Raw genomic sequence first — 21,848 nt, 5'->3', positions numbered from 1 at the left:
TTTTTGAGGCAAAGAGAGAGAGAGGCAGAGAGAGAGAGGGAGAGAGAGAGAGAATCCCAAACAGGTTCCTTGCTGTCAGCACAAAGCCCACCAGTGGGGCTCACACTCACAAAACCGTCAGATCATGACCTGAGCCAAAATCAAGAGTGGGTGCTTAACTGACTAAGCTGCCCAGGTACCCCTTATATCAGTAAATTTTTGTAAGTATTTTTTATGTATTCAAAAGCATTTTCCATTGTTATTCTTTGTGTGTGTGCTTTACTTCCCAGTGCTGTGTGGTTAGGCACATAAAGTACATCACTGTTACATTTTCCTAGTGAGTGTTTCTCTTTGATAACTCTAAACTTTCTTGTATCCTATAAATATATTTGATGTTAATTACAGGTATCTTTTGCTTAATGTTTGCATAGTTTGACTTTCCCACTCTCCATTTTCAGCCTCTTAGTTTGCTTTGTTTAAAGATTGGTTTAAAAAAAAAAACAAACAAACAAGAGATTACACAAAGTGGGATGATTACTTAAGACCCCAGCCCCAGGATTCCGTCAGATGGGCACTGATACAATTAAAATCAGCTACTGGCCGGGTATAAAGCCAGAGCATCAGGACGTGAGCTGCATTTGGATGTGAGCTGCGAAGAGTATGAGGTCTCTCCAGGCCCTGGAGTACCTTCAGCTGGAATCAGGATTTTGTTGGTGGAAGGTAGGTCGCTTTATTTGTGCTATTTGCTCTTGTGAGCAAGAGTTATTTTTCTGTTACAAGTTTAAGTTGCTGACTGTAGTTTTATATATACTTACATTTGAGAAATACACATTGGGACCTCATTTCCTTGGGTTAAAAGAAGGCAGTAAAAACAGTTTTATTTTGGGGGGTCCTTGGGTAGCTTAGTGGGTTAAGCGTCTGACTCTTGGTTTCAGCTCAAGTCACAACCTCAAGGTTCATGAGATTCAGACCTGCGTCGGGCTCTGCACTGATGGCTTGGGATTCTCTTTCTTTCTCTTTCTCTCAAAATGAATAAATAAACTTAAAAAAAAAAAAAACAGTTTTACTTTTAAACTGTGTTTTCGGACTTGTGGAGTTAATATTCTTCTTAATAACTTCTTGGTAAAAATCATAGATTTTCAGGAAAAAGCCCTGCATTCAGCAGGCTGGTATCCACTAGAATTAAGACGGCTTCTAGAACTGGCTACTGGTTTCTAGAATTGGACTACTACCCCTGCATTAACCAGTTGCAGAATGCTATAGATATTTCTCTATGCTAACCTGTGTCTGGAAACTTTGTTGAACCCATCAGTTTTAATAATTTGTCTTTTAATGCAACATGATTAGGTTTTAACTAGATTGCTTCAAGTGTTTACCCATTAAGGTTGAGAACATCCGGTGTAAAATTAACATGAGCATTTATGTTCTGTATTTTGTTGTTTACATAAATCTTTGCTTCTATCATGGCACTTCTTTCCCTTTTTTAAAAAAATATGCATTTGGGGTGCCTGGGTGGCTCAGTCGGTTGGGCGGCTGACTTCGGCTCAGGTCATGATCTCGCGGTCCGTGAGTTCGAGCCCCGCGTCGGGCTCTGTGCTGACAGCTCAGAGCCTGGAGCCTGTTTCGGATTCTGTGTCTCCCTCTCTCTGCCCCTCCCCCATTCATGCTATGTCTCTGTCTCAAAAATAAATAAACGTTAAAAAAAAATTTAAAAAAAATATGCATTAAAATAATAAAATAGGTGTTGAGTTATTTCAAATATTTTTCTGCGTGCCATCAGATGATAATTGTTCCATTTGATTTGTGAAGGTATTCAGTAATACTGGTAGAGTTTTTAAACCATCCTTGCAATACTTTATCATGATGTGGGTGTTTTTTTTTTTTTTTTTTAATGCCGTTTCTGGTAAAAATGGGATAAAATTTTATTGAGACTTTTGCAACTTTTACCCTCAATAATGTTGGCCCTAAAGAGCGCTTATCCATTGTCAGTCCCTCTAGGTTTAGCTCCCAGGTTATGCTGGTAGCCTCACAAACAAACTGAATATCATAGTCTAGAAAATTTGTATGAGGCAAGAGTTAGAATCCACTTGTAAAATGGCGTATTAGGTTTTTATGGGTCATACTTAAACAACTTGTTTTATTTTTATTAAGTTTATTAGTATATATAAGTATTCTAGTTTTTTCTTGAACCCATCTAGGATATTTGCACTTTTGAGAAAATTGTCCATTTTTCGTTTTCAAAGTTAGTAGCGCCAAGTTATTTATAAAATTCAATTATAATTTAAAAAATTCTCTACTAGGGGCGCCTGGGTGGCGCAGTCGGTTAAGCATCCAACTTCAGCCAGGTCACGATCTCGCGGTCCGTGAGTTCGAGCCCCGTGTCGGGCTCTGGGCTGATGGCTCAGAGCCTGGAGCCTGTTTCCGATTCTGTGTCTCCGTCTCTCTCTGCCCCTCCCCCGTTCATGCTCTGTCTCTCTCTGTCCCAAAAATAAATAAAAACGTGGAAAAAAAAATTAAAAAAAAAAATTCTCTACTAGATGTTCTGCTGTACGTCCTCTTATCAAAATGTGGGCTATTTGTATTTTTCATGCTTATGTCTTTTCACTTCTAATTGTCTTTATTAGAATCAGGTTTTGGTTTTGGTGATCACTTCTACTTAAGTTTATTTGTTTATTTTGAGAGACAGAGAGACAGAGAGAATCCCAGGTAGGCTCCAAGCTGTCGGTGTGGAGCCCGATGCGGAGCTCGGTCTCATGAATCACGGAATCATAACCTGAACAGAAACAGCGTAGGATACCTACCCCACCAAGCCCTTGGTGATCATTTCTATTGGGTAAAATGTTTCATTCGAAATTGTTTGAGCTCATATCTTTGTTTTCCTTTCCTTAATTTACCTCTGAGGTTAATTCACCCAGGGCTTCACTCATTTATTTACAAACTTGCTCCATTATTCTTGGTTCAGTTAGATGTTTCTCTTTTTTCTGTCTCATGCTTTGCCCTCAATTCCTTTTTTTTTTTTTAATCTTAACTTTACTGAGGTATAATTGACATTAAGAGTTGTGAAATACTGAAAGTGAACATTGTGGTGATTTGATGTATGTACACACATTGTAAGAGGATTCGCCCGTCGAGATGATTAATACAACAATCAGCTCACATATTTACTTTTTTTAAATGTATTTTTTGGTGAGAACATTTAAGTTCTATTCTCATAAAATTTCAATTCTACAGCACAGTTTTATGAACTAGAGTCACCATGGTTTACATTAGATCCTCAGAACTTAGTCATCTTATACCTGAAATTTTGTAGCTTTTTACCAGCCTCCCCCTATTTTTCTCACCCCCAACCTCCGGGAACTGCTATTACATTCTGTTTCTGTAAGTTTCACTCTTTTTTTTTTTTTATTTTTAATTTGTTGATTCCACACATAAGTGATACCATGTAGTATTTGTCTTTATCTGGTTTATTTCACTTAGCATAATGCCTTGAGGTCTATGTTGTCCCCAAAGCCAGACTTGCATCTTTCTCAGGACTGAATGGTATACCCTTGTGTGTGTGTGTGTGTGTGTGTGTGTGTATCACATCACATCTTCTTTTTTTAATAAGGAGGTTGAGAGTTATTTTTTATTAAAGATTAATGAACATATAGTATTATACTGGTTTCAGATGTACATTATAATGACTGAACAATCCTTTTTTAAAATAAGTTTACTGTCAAATTGGCTTACATACAACACCCAGTCCTCATCCCAACAAGTGCCCTCCTCAATGCCCATCACCACTTGCCCCTCTCCCCCACACCCCATCAACCCTCAGTTTGTTCTCTGTATTTAAGAGTCTCTTATGGTTTGCCTCCTTCCCTCTCTGTAACTTCTTTTCCCCCTACCCTTCCCCCATACATTATGTTTCTCAAGATCCACATATCAGTGAAAACATATGATATCTGTGTTTCTTTGACTGACTTATTTCATTTAGCATAATACCCTCCAGTTCCATTCACATTATACAAATGGCATGATTTTATTCTTTCTCATTGCCAAGTAGTATTCCATTGTGTATATAAACCACAATTTCTTTATCCATTTGTCAGTTGATGGACATTTAGGCTCTTTCCATAATTTGGCTATTGTTGAAAGTGCTGCTATAAACATTGGGGTACAAGTGCCCCTATGCATCAGCACTCCTGTATGCCTTGGGTAAATTCCTAGCAGTGCTATTGCTGGGTCATAGGATAGGTCTATTTTTAATTTTTTGAGGAACCTCCACACTGTTTTCCAGAGTAGCTGCACCAGTTCACTTTCCCACCAAGAGTGCAAGAGGGTTCCTGTTTCTCCACATCCTTGTCAGCCTCTAGAGTCTCCTGATTTGGTTGTTTCAGTCAATGACTCAACAATTCTATGCATTACTTAGTGCTCATCATGGTAAGTGTGCCCTTTAATCCCCATCACCTATTTCACCCATCTCCCTACTCACCTCCCTTCTGGAGACCACCAGTTTGTTCTCTGTATTTAGGAGTCTGGTTTTTTTGTGTATCTCTTTTTCCTTTGCTTGTTTATGTGTTTTGGTTCTTAAATTGCACATGTGAGCGACATCATATGGTATCTGTCTTTGACTTATTTCATTTCGCCACAGTTCACTCACTAGGTCCATACACGTGGTTGGAAATGGCAGGATCTCATTCTTTCTTACAGATGAGTAATATTCCATTGTATATATACCACTTCTTCCTTATCCATTCATTAATGGATATGCACTGGGGTGCGTCCATATCTTGCTATTGTGAATAACGCTGCAGAAGCATGGGATACAGACATATCTTCGATACTGTTTTCAGTTTCCTTCAGGTATATACCAGGAAGTGGGTTGCTAGATATCATATGGTAGCTCTATTGAATTGTTTGAGGATCCTCCATACTATTTTCCATAGTGGCTACATCCGTTTACATTCCTACTAACAGTGCAGTTTTGGCACTGAAATTCCAATTTGAAGTTAACGTCGCTAGACCGATTTTGTTTATTTTGATGCTACATTAGTGTTTCTTTTGTCATTCCTTTATTTTCAAATATTTTGTGCTCTTTCCTTTAGATTTAGCCTTCAAGCTTTCTCGAAGAGGCTCTCTGCTCCAGTGAGGTGAGGCGCCACGCATGCACTGAGGCAGGTGCATCAGGAGAAGCCTCAGAGACGCGCGGCTCCAACTGAGGAAGCCTCAGAACCGCAGGCTGAGCCAGGACTTGGTGCAGAGGGCGTGCGCCACTGGGAAACACTCTATTTCCTTCCAGCGCGAGATGCTGCCCAGAGTGGCATCCCCCACCCCGTGAACAGGCAAGCCTGGAAGAGATATCACTTCATTTGTTTAAAAGTTCGAGTCCCAACTACTGCCTCACTCACATGACACAGCTTTTTTTTTTTTTTTTTTTTTTTTTTTTTTTTAAATAAAGAAAGACTAGAGAAGGTATTATATTACATTACCCCCCTGCTTCCTCGGGTATCTAAAACATACCTGAGACCCCGGGAGTCAGTTACTTATTACATTGCAGCCATGAAGCAACCTAAGAACCCAAGTTATACAATCATGACCTTTCACCCAACCACGGAAGAATTTAAAGATTTCCCCAGATATATTGCGTACATGGAATCCAAAGGGGCACACCGCGCAGGCCTGGCCAAGGTGATTCCCCCCAAGGAATGGAAAGCCAGGCAGGCCTATGATGATATCAGTGACATCTTAATAGCAACTCCCCTCCAGCAGGTGGTCTCCGGGCGGGCAGGTGTGTTTACTCAATACCATAAAAAGAAGAAAGCCATGACAGTGGCGGAGTATCGCCAACTGGCAAACAGCGGAAAGTATCGGACTCCGCCACACTCGGATTTTGAGGATTTGGAGCGAAAGTATTGGAAAACCCGCCTGTACGATTCTCCGATTTATGGCGCTGACATCAGCGGCTCCTTGTTTGCGGAAAACACTCAACAGTGGAACCTTGGCCACCTGGGAACCATCCAGGACCTGCTGGAGCAGGAGTGCGGCGTGGTCATCGAGGGCGTCAACACGCCCTACCTGTACTTTGGCATGTGGAAGACCACCTTCGCCTGGCACACGGAGGACATGGACCTTTACAGCATCAACTACCTGCACTTCGGGGAGCCCAAAACCTGGTACGCGGTGCCCCCGGAGCACGGCCGGCGCCTGGAGCGCCTGGCCACCGAGCTGTTCCCGGGCAGTGCCCGCGCCTGTGACGCCTTCCTGCGGCACAAGGTGGCTCTCATCTCGCCCACGGTCCTCAAGGACAACGGGATCCCCTTCAATCGGATCACTCAGGAGGCTGGCGAGTTCATGGTGACGTTTCCCTATGGCTACCACTCTGGCTTCAACCACGGCTTCAACTGCGCAGAAGCCATCAACTTCGCCACCCCGCGATGGATCGATTATGGCAAAGTGGCGTCTCAGTGCAGCTGCGGGGAGGCCAGGGTCACCTTCTCCATGGACGCCTTCGTGCGCATCCTGCAGCCTGAGCGCTATGAGCTGTGGAAGCGCGGGCAGGACCGGGCTGTTGTGGACCACACGGAGCCCACCTCGCCAGACAAGGGGGAGCTCAGCGCCTGGAGGGTGGCCCAAGCTCCCCGGAGAGCCCTGCTGGGCCTGAGGCACCTCCCACCCCGCCGGGCCACGCGCACCCCTCGGCCTGTGGCCGCTAGTGGTGGGACTGGCCGTCGCACCCCAATGTGCCTGGCCTCCCCACGCTCCTTGCCGGCCCAGAGTTCTTCCTCTGATGCCCAGTCTGGGCTTGTCCCCGCCTGCACTTCCCAGGAGGCTGGCCCCACCCGACCACCGACCCCGATTCCCTCTGCCCGAGATGTTCATCCCTCAATGGGCAGATGTGGTCCTGGTCGTCGTCCTCGTCCTCGGGAACAAGGGACCCGGGGGCCCAGCATCCAGGCCCGGGTCAAGAGGCGTCTCTCGGTGGGAACAATGCACACAGCCCAGTACCCTGAGGCTCTGCCCCTCCCTATGAATGGACTCTTCATGGTCAATCCTGAGCCACTGAGCCCCGGACACCAGTTTTATGCTGAAGTTTCTGGGTGCTGTTGTGCCCCTGATCTTCAACCCTTAGGGCCTCCATTGGATCCTGAGAATGCGATGCACCCTGGCCCTTGCCTGCTATCCCTGGACAACATCACAATCAACTTCTCTGACAATGTCCCACTGACTTGCCCCAATGTCACTGGGACTCAGAGAAGATTCCCCAAGGACTCTGATGGGGATTGCAAGGCCCCTGTGAACCTCCCTGAGGTTGTAATGATGGACCACACTTATGCCTCTATGAATCTGACCCCAGCTCCAGTTGCCAGACCTTCCTGCACCCCTGACTGTGATCCTCTGGGTTCAAGTCTGAGGCAGTTGCCCTCTTTGAGCCCTGGGATGTGTTCACCACCCATGGAAGATCTCCAGCCTTTGAGCTCATGACTATTGAAGATTTTGCCCAGTATGGCTGTATCTGACCCTCAACCCCAGGAACCACAGAAGCTCTCAGGCCCACAACCATTCTGTGCTGGGCCTGTCCCAGAGGTGCTTTATTTTCTAGAAAAGACATATCCCCAAAGATGCCAGATACTGTCTCCTGCTATGACAACCAGGACGCCCAGGGGCTCCCAACAGCTTTTGTAGTACGTTGTAGTACTTCTCAGGGAATCTCAGCTCACTCCTGAGCATGGAAAGGTCTTTGGTCTGTGCGTTGGCCGAGATGTCATGGTGCTGCTTGTTTGTGATGTCGCCCTAAGGATATTTCGCCCACAGTAATTTGGGGCAACATTGGGTGATGCTGAGAATTGGAGCCCTTTCATCCCCATATTGTATCTGGGCCTCTGAATCATCATGCTGGCTTCCACTGGACATGCTTCATGCCACTGCTCATGTTGAAACTAGACCTAATGGAGTCTGTCAGCCAATTCTGCCTCAGGGATCTTTGTAACTTTCTTTTCTTTTTTTTTTTTTTTTTAATTTTTTTTTTTTCAACGTTTATTTATTTTTGGGACAGAGAGAGACAGAGCATGAACGGGGGAGGGTCAGAGAGAGAGAGGGAGACACAGAATCGGAAACAGGCTCCAGGCTCTGAGCCATCAGGAGCCATCAGCCCAGAGCCTGACTCGGGGCTCGAACTCACGGACCGTGAGATCGTGACCTGGCTGAAGTCGGACGCTTAACCGACTGCGCCACCCAGGCGCCCCTGTAACTTTATTTTCTTAAAGTTGCATCTGCAAAGCAAGGAAAGTCTAAAATCCTTAACATGCATTTTCAGTATCAAGATTGTTTATGAGATACCTTCTTAAAAACAAGACAACAGGTCCTAAATGGAGTGTCTTATGCTAAACGCCATGTCACTAAACAGAGACTTCATTTGTGTTTAAATGGAGAAATGGAGGCTTAATCCAGTTAATCAGGAATCGTCTGATCAGTACCAGTTAGGTTATCTGCTGATAGACTCCTTCCATCCTCTAAAGGAATGTAACCCCCATAATCAACTCAATTTTTTTTGCCTAGTATAATTTCCTTCTTCCTCTTCCTTTCTGCCTATAAAAGTCTTTCATTTTGGAGCTCCTTTCTATTGGCTAGATCGGACGCTGCCTGATTCGAATTGATTTTTTGCTCAAATAAACTTTTACAATTTTTACTATGCCTCCAGTTTTCTTTGACCAGTCTGAAACAAGAGTGTCTAGAATAGTTAATAGTGAAAGAACAAGCAAAACAATACCAAGTAAAATACAAACAGAAAGTAGGGGTCATGGATCTTTGCATCAGACAGATTAGACTCAAGGGCAAAAGGTACACAGAAAGGCTTTTTATGATGCCTATGGCTAAATTTCACCCAGAAAATACAGCAGTCATGAATATCCATGCAACTTTGACAAAGTATAAATTACTTTCTAGATGAAAGGTAAATTTAAAAACATAGGTTAAAAAAAAGTTGAGAGAATCGCATTAAAATATGAGAATTTAAGTTACCATATTTATAATTTATAATAATAATAATTTATAATAATAGACATTTGGTCTTCATCCCTGCCTCTGGTATAGAGCTCCTAAAACCCTTGGAATCTCCTAAGAAATACGAGTGATAAGGTGTCTTTTGTTGTGTTAATGATGCAATTTTTGGAAAGTCCCAAGTCACCTTAATGTGACTGACCAGAGGAATCAACCTTGTGAATGGATGGTTGGAACTTTCACTCCCACAGCCTTGACCTCCAAGGGAGGGGGAGAGAGACTGGAGGTTGAGTCAATCGCCAATGGCCAATGATTTAACCATTCAGGCTTATGTAATGAAGCCTCCCTAAAAGCCTGAGCAGAGTGGGTTTGGAGAGCTCCTAAGACCATGAACACCTTGGGGTGCTGGGAGAGCCGTGCGCCTGGAGAGGGCCAGGAAACTCTGCACACGTTCCCTCTACCTTGCCCTGTGCATCTTTTCCATCCGGCTCTTTCTGAGTCCTATCCTTTCATAAAAATTGGAGATCTAGTAAGTAAAATGTTTTCTGAGTTCTGTTAGCCATTCTAGTGAATTACTCAAACTGAAGAAAGGGGTTGAGGCAGCCTCTGATTTATAGCCAGTTGGTCAGAAGTATAGGCAAGTACGGGGTGGGGTGCAGGGGTTGGGGGTGGGGGAGCGTGGCAGTCTTGACCCTTTAACCTGTAGGGTCTGACACTATCTCCAGGTAGATAGTTTCAGAAATGAGCTGAATTCTCAGACATGGTAGTGTTCTGAGCATTGGTGGTGGTGCTGGTGTGGGGAAACTGGAACACATATTGTAATTGGATGTTCAGGACCCCTTCTACCTTATTTAGTGCAAGACAGAAAAAATGGACAAACTTAATGATGTTGAAAACTTAACATTAACAATAAAGGCAGACTTATGAACCTGGTAATAGACAATACTTGCTTTTGTGAAGTGCCAATGGATCAATCGCAAAAACTGACATATATTAGTGTGAAAAAAATCAATAAATTCCCTAAACAAAGGAAAAAATCAAACAGCAATTATCATGCAATAAAACTAGAAATTAATTTAAAAAAAATTTTTTAATGTTTATTTATTTTTGAAAGAGAGAGAGACAGAGCACGAGTGGGGTAGTCAGATATAATATATAAATATATATTAAATATATATTTATAATTATATTTAAATTATATATAAATTATATATATAAATTATATAAATATAAATTATTTAAATTATATAATTTAAATAAATATACATAAATATATATAGTCAGATATAATATATAAATATATAAATTTTAAATATATATATTATATATATTTTATATATTATTTATTATTATATATATTATATTATATAATTTTATATAATTATATTGTTAAATAATTATTAAATAATTATATAAATTATTTAAATTATATAATTTAAGTCAATATATATAAATATATATAGTCAGATATAATATATAAATATATAATATATATATTATATATATAATATATTATATATATATAATATATATAATAGTCAGATGTTATTTATGAACACTTACGCAAAAGTTTTGAATTAAAAATTAGCTAAGACAGTGTAACTATATTACAAAAATAACCCAATGACTAAATGGGATTTATTGCAGGAGGGTAATGACAGTTTAAACTAAGAAAATCTGGTAATATAACTTACCTAATTAATAGATCCAAGAAGAAAAGTTGAATGACAATTTTCATAAATGTTGATATGCATTTGACAAAATTCAACACTCAGTCTTGTTTTATTTATTTATTTATTTATTTATTTATTTATTTAATTTTTTTATTTGAGAGACAGTACTCATGTGTGTGAGCAGGGAGAATGGGACAAAGGGAGAGAGAGAGAATCTTAAGCAGGCTCCATGCTCAGCATGGGTCTTGATTCCATAACCCTGGGATCATGACCTGAGCTGAAATCAAGAATCAGATGTTAACCGACTGAGCCACCCAGGTGCCCCTCAGTCTTGTTCTAAGCACACCCCCATGTAAGAATCAGTGGATAACAATTCCTTAAAATGAAAACATTGTCTCTAGCTAGTTAGCTATTTTAGCCCCAAAGCCAACATTTTACTTAAGGTAAAAATATTTGAGACATTTCTACCAGTAATTAAAATAGAGTTACAGGTATTAACCAATGCAAAATATTAGAACTGTAAGTGATGGAAGATAAGTGATAAAATTACTTTTTTTTTTAAGTAGGTATGATGAAATACCTGGAAAACCCAAGGAGGAAGCTAGTTAAAGTTTACTTTTTTTTCCTCTTACTCTACCCTAGCAGGGCTCTGTGCAGCCCAGATTTTAATTCTTGCAAGAAGAAGTCAATCAAAATTTTGTTGTTCATCTACAATGAGTAGCAAAAAGGAGAGAACTTAGAGAGCCCAACATTTGGAGATTTTCAATTAGGTAAAAAAAAATTATTGGGTATATATTATGCAAACTGAAAGGATAGTCAGCATTGGTTAAGAATTCTTAAAGTCAAGATTTTAGAAAAGGTGAGATCTCAGGGTGACTAACTTGGGATGAGGATAAAGATCATTTAATAAAAGGGAGGAGGTGAAGGAACTGAGTGATCAGTTTGCTGAAGGATGTTAAGGAAACTCTTGTGACCAGGGCACCTGGGTGGCTCAGTGTGTTAAGCTTCTGACCCTTTTTTATGTTTATTTTTATTTTTTTACTGTTTTATTTATTTTTGAGAGACAGAGAGAGACTGAACTGAGCAGGAGAGGAGCATAGAGAGAGGGAGACACAGAATCTGAAGCAGGCTCCAGGCTCTGAGCTGTCAGCACAGAGCCAGACACGGGACTTGAACTCATGAACTGTGAGATCATTGCCTGAGCCATGGGCAGACACTAAACCAACTGAGCCACCCAGGCGCCCCAAACATCTAACTCTTGATTTCGGCTCCTGTCATGCATGATCTCACAGTTCGGGATTTTCTCTCTCTCTTTCAAAATAAATAAATACACTTAAGAAGAAAAGAAAAGAAAACTCTTGCGACCTTTTATGCTTTTCTTGTTTACTTCAGTGGTCGCCCACACGCAGCCAGTACAATTGCTCCTGAACAACACGGGTTTGAACTTCGAGAGTCCACTAGTACGTGGATTCGTTCCGAAAAATACAGTACAGTACTGGAAATGAATTTGCTCTTCCTTTTAACTCTCTTAATAATATTTTCTTTACCCTAGTTTACTTTATTGTAAGAATTCGGTACATAAAACAAACAACACAAAATACGGGTTAATTGGCTGTTTATGTTATCAGTAAGGCTTCTGGTCAACAGTAGGCTATTAGTAGTTGAGTTCTGAGGGAGTCAAAAGTTATACACAGATTTCAGCTGTGTGGGGGCATTATCACCTCTAACACCCAAATTGTTCAAAGGTCGACTGTATTTTAAACTTGCAACTGTTCCCAGAACTTCCATTTTATCATTCCTCTCATTTTTGGCAGATGACCTTAATCCCTACTTACTGATGAAGGTTCCGAAATGATCCCAGACCTCTCTCCTCTGAACTCCTGTAACACTCGGTAACGCTTTATTGAGCACAGACAATATGCCAGGAGCCGTAGGCACCAAGCATCAAGGTGAGCGGTTCATTTAATGTACAAAATCACCGTATTGTCATTCTCATCACATAGATGAAGAAATAAAATTATGGAAAAGTTGGATACAATGCTTGAGGTCACCATTTAGTAAATATTAGGGTCAGTATTCAAATCCAGCTTGTCAGTTAGTGCTAATTCTGCACTTGTCTTACCTTCCCCATGGGAATAAACATCTTTTCAGGAAGGTCTAAGACTTGACTCATTTTTTGTGTTCTCCATTAATCCTATCTCGATAACTTCAGCATTGTAGTCACTCAATTCATGTTGATTTGGGTCAATGATTTGGTGAAATCATCTAGCTAGTTTTCCCTCTTTCCTGACTAAACGTTTCTCTACCTCCTTGTTTCTACCTTTTGTGTGGCTTTCGATTTTAATTCTATCTTGAATTACAGTGAGGAGCCACGGGATTGGATTAGGATATAGCTGATTTAATTAAAACGCTATTATTGGAGGGCACCTGGCTGGCTGAGTCAGCAGAGCATGTGACTCTTGATCTCAGGGTCTTGAGTTCAAGCCCCTCTTTGGGTGTAGAGCTTACTTAAAAAATAAAAATAAAATCAGTAAAATGTTATTGGCTTAGCCCATTCCTTTTCATTTTGAGGATGGCTCCATTAAGAAAGCACTTTATGCGGCTGGGATTGTCTCATTTGAAATCAGGATTTTGGATCAGTGTAAGATAGGTTATATATTATTCTGTTCTTTTTTTCTTGTTAAATGTGTGAAATTGGTAGAAAGGAAGAACTTTCTCTGTTACAAGTTTAAAGCTTCTGTTTTTCAGTTGTGGGACCAGCTTTATTTTTACATTGGAAATCCGATAGATAGAGTTTCCATCTCTCCTTGATTAAAAATGAATATATATAGGGGCGCCTGGGTGGCTCAGTCAGTTAAGCATCTGACTCTTGATATCGGCTCAGGTCATGATCTCGCGGTCATGGGATCAAGCCCAACTATGGGCTCAGTGCAGAATGTGCAGGCTGCTTGGGATTCTCTCTCTCCTCCTCTCTCTGCTCCTACCCCATGCATGCTCTTTCTCAAAAAAAAAAAAAAAAAAAAGAAAATACACACACACACATATTTAGTTATTGTCTCATGGGTGGTAACTAGTTTTGCTATGTTGTCATGTTCAAAGTTTTAAAGACAGATTTTTATCAGGTAAAGTCTTCATTTTATGGGAAACTAAAGGAATAGACCAGAGTTGGACATGAATGATTTTGGAGGACACTGAGGGAGTAGATAAGAACAGTGCTGAGAAGGTTCAATTTTTGATGGCACATGTAGAGCCATCAACCCATGCTGCTTCATTGTGAGGTTGCATTCAAGGGAGAAAACATATTTCTGGATCTTAGAAAATGCTCACGTGAAATCAGGATCGCATATTATTGGACAGTTGCCTGTTTACTTCCCCACCCTTGTTCTTAGAAACAAACAAATAAATGTAAAAGAGATTAAGGCAAGAACTATTTACATTTGAAATAGAGTTTCAAATTCTTAAATCTTTACTTTTTATTTTAGCGATTAAAAACATTTTGGGGGCGTCTGGGTGGCTCAGTCAGTTAAGAGTCCAACTTCAGCTCAGGTCATGATCTCACCTTTCATGAGTTCGAGCCTTGGGTCGGGCTCTATGCTGAGAGCTGGGAGCCTGGAGCCTCCTTCAGATTCTGTGTCTCTCTTTCTCGGTCCTTCCTCTGTTCGCGCTCAGTCTCTCCCACTATCTCAGAATAAATAAACATTAAAAAACAATTTAAAAAACATTTTAAAAAATTTTATCAAATCTTCAGACTATTGAAGCATGTGAGTTTTTGCATCTTTCCACGTTCAGGTTTCAAACACATATCTTGACCCCAAATAGGTTTTATTTTAGTGGGATGATAACAAACTGAGGTTACTAGCAGTGGAAAGAACATTTTAGAGTCTGATTGATCTGCTGACAATGGAATTATATTGGAGCTGATTGGATAAAAATGATCTTCTCAATTGCGTCTACCTTCAACAACTGGTTTTGATTGAAATGCCGGTCAAAAAATATCCCATTTCCTTTGTGCAAGAACCTACTGAAAGTAGGGTTTCCATTCCTGAATGAATTGGCAAGCTGGGAGGTATTCTTACAATTTTAGTTGCTTAAAGAGTTCAAGTTAGAACTGGTGATGATGTGTGACATATATGAGAGGTTTTATCATTGTAGTAATTAATACCTATGTTTATATGATTGTGGTTTCGTGTGGACCCTTCAGCTGTATATATCCAGACAGACCTTGGGATTTGGGACTTCGATGCTTATTAATTTAAAACCATAGTGTCTCAGGACATGGCATATAGAATCTAAGTTTTTTTTTTTAATTTTTTTTAATGTTTTTATTTATCTTTGAGACAGAGAGAGACAGAGCATGAGGAGGGGAGGGGCAGAGAGAGAGGGAGACACAGAATCCGAAGCAGGCTCCAGGCTCCGAGCTGGCAGCACAGAGCCCGACAGGGGGCTCGAACTCACGGACCGTGAGATCATGACCCGAGCTGAAGTCGGACGATTAACCAACTGAGCCACCCAGGCGCCCCTCTAAGTTTTTTACAATAATGACATTTCATCCTGTAGTGGAAAAAAAAATTAACATTACGGAAATAATGTTGCCTCCACGGAATCCAAAGACAGGCACAGAACAGGCCTGGCTAAAGAAGTGGAAAACCAGGGTGTCGGATACCGCTGCAATAGCCACTCCTTTCCAGCAGGGGGCGAGGGGGAGGGGAGCGTGTCTACTAAATTTGCCAAATGAACAGGCCCGGCTGCGGGGGGAGTACCACCAGCTGGCGGGAAAAGTTCAAGTGTCAGATCCAAGCATAAAATTCGGAGCGAAAATATTTGAAGACACCCTTACACATATGACCAAATTGTGGCATTAGAAATCAATGCTTCTTTACATGATCAAAACGCTGACACCTGGGGACCATCCAGGGCCTGCTGGAGCAGGAGTGCGGCGTGGTCATCGAGGGCGTCAACACGCCCTACCTGTACTTTGGCATGTGGAAGACCACCTTCGCCTGGCACACGGAGGACATGGACCTTTACAGCATCAACTACCTGCACTTCGGGGAGCCCAAAACCTGGTACGCGGTGCCCCCTGAGCACGGCCGGCGCCTGGAGCGCCTGGCCACCGAGCTGTTCCCGGGCAGTGCCTGTGCCTGTGACGCCTTCCTGCGGCACAAGGCGTCTCTCATCTCGCCCACGGTCCTCAAGGACAACGGGATCCCCTTCAATCGGATCACTCAGGAGGCTGGCGAGTTCATGGTGACGTTTCCCTATGGCTACCACTCTGGCTTCAACCACGGGTTCAACTGCGCAGAAGCCATCAACTTCGCCACCCCGCGATGGATCGATTATGGCAAAGTGGCGTCTCAGTGCAGCTGCGGGGAGGCCAGGGTCACCTTCTCCACGGACGCCTTCGTGTGCATCCTGCAGCCTGAGCGCTATGAGCTGCGGAAGCGCGGGCAGGACCGGGCTGTTGTGGACCACACGGAGCCCACCTCGCCAGACAAGGGGGAGCTCAGCGCCTGGGTGGGGGGGGGGGGGGGGGGGGGGGGAGGTCTGCCCGGAATCTCCACCCAGTTGGCAGACATTGGTTGTCAACATCGTCCTCAGGAACAGGAGGCTCAGGAGTCGACTGCCCATGCCTGGGCCAAGACGCGCTGCACATTCCGGACCCTGAGGCTAGTCCTGCCCCGGGACAATGCTGGCTATCAGACCCCTGCAACCTGCCATCGTGCTATGGCTTCCGCAGCTCAGAGTCCTTGAACGGACCTTGCTTCCTCCGGTCCCTCCCAGTCCTTCCTGGCTGCCTCAGATATGCCACCACTTGACACTGTTAATCGTTGGAGCTCTGGGCCAAGGTGGAGTTTGCAAAACGCTGTTATGTTTCTGGTAGAGCCCTCCCCAAATGCTGCTGAGCTCTGAATCTCCGGCAGTAAATAGCATCAGTTCCTTGGTTTCATTTACGTCTCTGAACTTGTGGTGGTTAAGAAGATTAGGTTTGACATCAACCAGATTCAAATCCTAGCTCTGTCAGTCACTAGAGGTTACGGGAACCTGAGCAGGTCAATGCACCCTTTCAGAGCTTCAGAGCCCTCCTCTGGAAAATGGGACACTGCACACTAGGCAGATTGTTGTGAGGACCTTATTAGCTAAGGTGTGAAACCATCTTTTTTTTTCTTTTATGTAAGTTGGGGCTTGAAGTCATCACCCTGAAATCAAGAGTCAAATGCTCTACTGACTGAGCCAGCCAGGCACCCTGCATTAAACCATCTCTCTCTCTCTTTTTTTAAGTGTATTTATTTATTTTGAGAGACAGAGTGTGAGTGGGGGAGGGGTAGAGAAAGAGGGAGGATCTCAAGCCAGCTTTGCCCAGACAGGGCTTGAACTCAAGAAACCATGAGATCATGACCTGAGCAGAAATCAGGAGGCAGTCGCTTAACCAATTGAGTCACCCAAGTGCCCTGCATTAAACCATCTTTTAACAGTGCCTACCATGAACTGCCCTATACTCAACCAACAGTAATTAACATTTTTATCTTGATTGCCTCTTTAGGGGCCACCTGGGAATATGGGCTCTGCCTAATCTTTGGAAAAGTCTGGGTCAGAAGAGGAAAGATTTTACATGAGCACTCGCAGAATGAAAATAGAAGAGAAAGTCCAAAGGAGACTTATAATTACTTTTTGGGAAGGGAGCTGAAACTCAGACTAAAGACATTAAGAGGGGAGTCTGTAAGGTGCTAAGAGCGTGTGAGTGTGTGTGTGTGTGTGGGGGGGGTGGTGCGTGTTGTTTCCTTCTGTTCTCCTGCAGCTGTAAGGAGTGAAGCCTTTGTTTTCCTGGAGCAGCAAGGAAATAGGGAGGTAGATTTTCCCTTTCTCCAGCGAGGCTTGGAGATAGAACAAGGAGATAGGTGTGGCCATAAAGAGGCCGGGAAGATGGGCCCTAGTCCCCAGGATCCACGGTAGACAAGAAAGGATACTTGGGGAAGCCTGCCTGGGCCTAGAGAGGTCTGGGGAACTCAGCTACAGCGAAGGCTCGTTGCTACTGCTCATCAAATGCTGGCCAGGACATTCCGAGAGGGACTTGTTTCTCTATCTGGGACAACCGGATCTGTGGAGGGGGGTTCTGGTGCCTGGAAATGCCCATTGTAGGGAGCTGGGTGGGCTCTGCCTGCCTCCTCGCGGACCTTCTGACGGAAGATGCGCCTCAGGACAGGGGGTCATGTGACATCTCTGGGGACCTGAGATTTGCTGCCGGCCAAGGAAGAACAGTCCGTCCTGTGGGTGGAGAAACCTGTAGTCATTGGGAGTTGTGTGGGACCTCTTGCAACACGTGAGACACAACTTGAAAAGATGAAAGTCACTGCAGCGAGGGCGCCAAGAAGTTAGAGCTGTTGGACGGGGGTCCTCAGCCGGGGCCCTGTCAAATAGAGGCGCTGAGGTTAAGCCCTAGTTCTGGAGAGCGCCGAGCTTTCTCTCTGGCTTCTCCCCGCTGCTGGCCTCTCCTGCCCCCGTGCATCTCTGCACCTCGTGGCCTCTCCAGCCCTCCCGTCAGTAAACCCAGCCGATGGGGCCTGCTGCACAGTAGCGGCTGTAACCACCATGGAGCCAGATTTCCCGGGGCCCGGGCCACTCCCCACAGTGTCGCTCGGCTGTGAGGCAATCTCCGTGGCCTGACTCCAGAACGTTGGAGGCTTTCCTTTCTCACCTTCACAGAGCCAGTGACTGACTCCCCAGGGTGACTCCCGGGAGAGTCGGACTCTGCTTGTCCACTACAAATGGCCTTCTGTCCTCAGTATGGGAAATTCCAGGAAGGCCGTCAGTCTGGATGGTGATCGTGATTCCCTGTTGATTCTTCTTCCCTCCCTCCTCCCCTCTAGCGTCTTACTTTGAATGGTCAGGCAAAGAAACAATCATGCTGTTGACGTGGTTTTATGTTTTCCCTCTACCCACAGACTCGGTTTCTCGATACGTCTGCCCTGCATGCTGATGCGCAAAGTTGATTCCGGGGCATGATATAGTTAGCAAAGCAAACCTTTCTGTGATCACTGTTTTTGCCTTTCCGGCTCTGTTTTTGCCCTTACTCAGAGACGAGAAGTGGACTTATGGGAGAATAGCATTTGAACCTGCGCTTTGCCACTTTCTAGTCGCAGCAAAAAATCGTTGATTTTCTCCGAGCCAAAATTACGGTGTAAGAGTTCTGGGCAGTGCTGTGGGGTGTCATTGTGACGGGCACGTAGGAGGTGCTCAGTTCATCTGGATGTGCCTCTCTACACCCTAGCTGCCTCAAGGGCAGGCACGAGGCCAGGGACACGCTCTTGGATTCTCTCTTCCTACGCTGCTCAGTTCTACGACAGCCCTCATCACCACCCTCACGGGCTTACCCGTGCCTTTTTTTTTTTTTTTTGTAATTAATGGACTTTATTTGTTGGAGTAGTTCGCAGCAAAATTAAGCAGAAAGTACGGGGACTCCCACATCCCCCTCCCCAGCCTCCTCCACCAGCATCCACACCTATGTGGTACAGTTGGTAGAGTTGATGACTCCACAATGACCCATCATTATCACCCAACGTCCCTAGTGACACGAGGGTTCATTCTTGCAGGTGTTCATTCTGCGGGCCTGCCAAATGTATAAGGACACGTACCTACCCCTATAGTTCTGCGCAGAACGGGTTCGCCCTGACGCCTCCCAAACCCCGGGCAACCTCTGATCTTTGCACTGCCCTCATAGTTTCGCCATTTCCAGAATATCGTATAGTTGGCCTCATACAGCAGGTTGTCTTTTCAGATGGGCTGCTTTCACTTAGTGATATGCATTGAAGTTTCCTCCATGCCTCGTGGCTTTAGAGCTCATTTCTTTTTATTGCTGAATAATATCCCATTGGATGAATATACCGTTGCCTATTTATCCTCTGTCCTACGGAAGGACATCTTGGCTGCTTCCGAGTTTCGGCAGTTATGAATACAACTACTATAAACCTTCAGGGGCAGGTTTGTGTGTAGATGGAAATTTTCAGTGCATTGGGGTAAATACCAAGGAGTGTGGTTTTGCTATATCACATGGCAAAAGTATATTTAGTTTTGTAAGAAAATGCCCAACTGTGCCTCACTCATTATTTTTACTGGTAGAAAACTTATTTTTTTTTTTCCTCCTGATCTACCACATATTTGTACAAAAGGTCACATAGGCTTGTTTGCAAATTCCACTCCTGGTCGTGTTTGGCCTTGTTGTAATGTTACCAAGGCAAGGTCAAGATTTCATACAGAGTCAGGAACCAGAAGACCCAATCTTTATGCAGCCTCCTACACTGATTTGTTGAGTAATCTTTCAATAAATCCTCTCTTCCCTCTGGCCCTCCACTTCCCTGTTTGGGCAAACAGAGCCCTTAGCACATCGCACCTGTTAGAGTTTGCACACAACGAGTTCAGACCAGGGCAAACATAACTTGTGCCAAGTAAATATTAGCTATTATCATTATGACTTAAAAGCCAGAACTTGTGAGACGATCATAAGAAACCATACTTGACTGCTACTTGTAGGGGTTGGTGTTTGGGTCTCGGGACTCCTGTAAGAGTTATAATAAAATGTTTCAGTTAGGGATTCGGCTATCTGGCCACTCTGAGTTATTCAGAACCATGACACCATTTCAGTTTCTGTGTGTGTGAGGAGTCCTTTCCAGATATTTAGAAAGAACTGCAGCATGATAGTTATATCACTGGACTGTGGCTATCTATGGACTTGAAGTTGCTTCCCCCCCCCATAAGTTTGTGTTACCTTTCGTCATTTTAAGTAGGAAACCACAAACAGTTGGAAGGAATTGGTGACAGAGATAAGCCGAAAGGAAACCGATCTGAGTCGAGCAGAACCCTGGTAAGGCTCAGCCCTTCAGTCCAGCTGCCTTTCCCATCCCACACTGCACACCAGCCTGTCCCCCTGAAATTCCTCACACGCTCTTGTCCCTCAGTGCCCCTCACAGCGGGGTAATAGTGATGCCCTTCTCACGTTAGTGGTGGGTATTGCAGGGATAAGCAATTTCAGGGAGGACAGAGGGAGGCAGAACTGAGCACTGCGGGGGGAAGTTATCACTCGAAGCGCCAGTCTGCAAAAACTTAACATTTGCGTGGTGGTCGAGTTTCTGCGTTTTCTTCTTCTTCTTTTTTTAGTGTTTAAGGTGGGGGGTGGGGCAGAGAGAGAGGGAGATACAGAATCTGAAGCAGGCTTCAGGCTCTGAGCTCTCAGCACAGAGCCTAATACAGGGCTTGAACTCACAAACCACGAGTTCATGACCTGAGCCGAAGTCAGAGGCTTAACCGGCTGAGCCACCCAGGCGCCCTGGGTTTCTGGATTTTCATACCTCACCTGTGGTATCCTGGCATCCTGTGTCCTAATTGTTCAGCCCTCAACCCCCACCCTAACAAGCTCTATATCCAGGCCTGTAGACCTCAGACAACATCTTTTCTCTGTCCCATCTCCTAGAGCCTCTTCTCAAAAGATTCACATCCTGTCTGTGCATTTCGGGGCTCATTCATTCATTCATTCAGCATGTTTACTGGGAACTTACTATGTACCAGGCACCGTTCTTGGAATCAGGGAAACAACAGTGAAAAGGGAAAACTTTCAACCCTCCTGGAGCTCAGATTCTCATCATCAAGAGTGACATATAGTAACATGTCAAGTAGTCACAAGGGCTATGAGGAAAAATAAGCAGAGTAAAGGGTTACAGGGTGATAGGGCTGCTATATTTGATAGGGTGGCCTTTTTAGGGATGTGGGAAGAGACTTTGAGAAGACTGCTTGGGGATGTGCCATGAGGACATGGGAAAGGGGGTATTGTTATGGGCAGAGGGACAACAGGGGCAAATGTCCTGAGGTGGGAGCATCCTTAATGCACTTGCAGATTAGCGAAGTGGGTGGAAGGCAGAAGTGTGAGAGGGGGCGCCTAGTCAGGGATCTGGACTGGGGGAGAGGCACAAAATACAGTAACTCAGTTAATGAACACTGCTCTGTACAGCCACTGAGTGGTTGGTGTTTTAGGTAAGCTGAGGAAAGAGGAATTTGGGGACCAGAGAGCCTTTGAACTCACACATAGTTCACAGCCAACCCTGGAAGCGGCTCTGTCTTTCCTATCAAATGCAAATGCTGAGAGCAGGAGTTCTATATATTTTGGCTCCCTGCTGCGTCCGCTAACATGGCGTGTGTTGGACACATAGTAGGTACTTTAGACTTGTACTG

At 43.9% G+C, this 21,848-nt stretch overlaps 1 protein-coding gene across 1 annotated transcript; it reads left to right on the top strand.

Annotated features, from left to right (window-relative positions):
- Positions 1-5,513: 5,513 nt before the first annotated feature.
- Positions 5,514-7,478, top strand: LOC123600384 (lysine-specific demethylase 4D-like). The gene is made up of 2 exons (XM_045482456.1): positions 5,514-7,272; positions 7,368-7,478. The coding sequence occupies exons 1-2, from the start codon at positions 5,521-5,523 to the stop codon at positions 7,476-7,478; spliced, it is 1,863 nt and encodes a 620-aa protein (XP_045338412.1). The 5' UTR covers positions 5,514-5,520.
- Positions 7,479-21,848: the final 14,370 nt, after the last annotated feature.

The sequence above is a fragment of the Leopardus geoffroyi genome, chromosome D1, assembly GCF_018350155.1.
Source record: "Leopardus geoffroyi isolate Oge1 chromosome D1, O.geoffroyi_Oge1_pat1.0, whole genome shotgun sequence".
Classification (NCBI taxonomy): Eukaryota; Metazoa; Chordata; class Mammalia; order Carnivora; family Felidae; genus Leopardus; species Leopardus geoffroyi.
Note: the sequence above shows the minus strand (reverse complement) of the source record. Positions and strands in the feature narration are given on the sequence as shown.

Bases quoted from the DNA above. Each gene is read 5' to 3' on its own strand.
- LOC123600384 (XM_045482456.1), top strand. From the start codon at position 5,521: ATGAAGCAACCTAAGAACCCAAGTTATACAATCATGACCTTTCACCCA. The intron at 7,273-7,367 runs GTAATGATGGAC...TCTGGGTTCAAG, and splicing joins CTGTGAACCTCCCTGAGGTT to TCTGAGGCAGTTGCCCTCTT.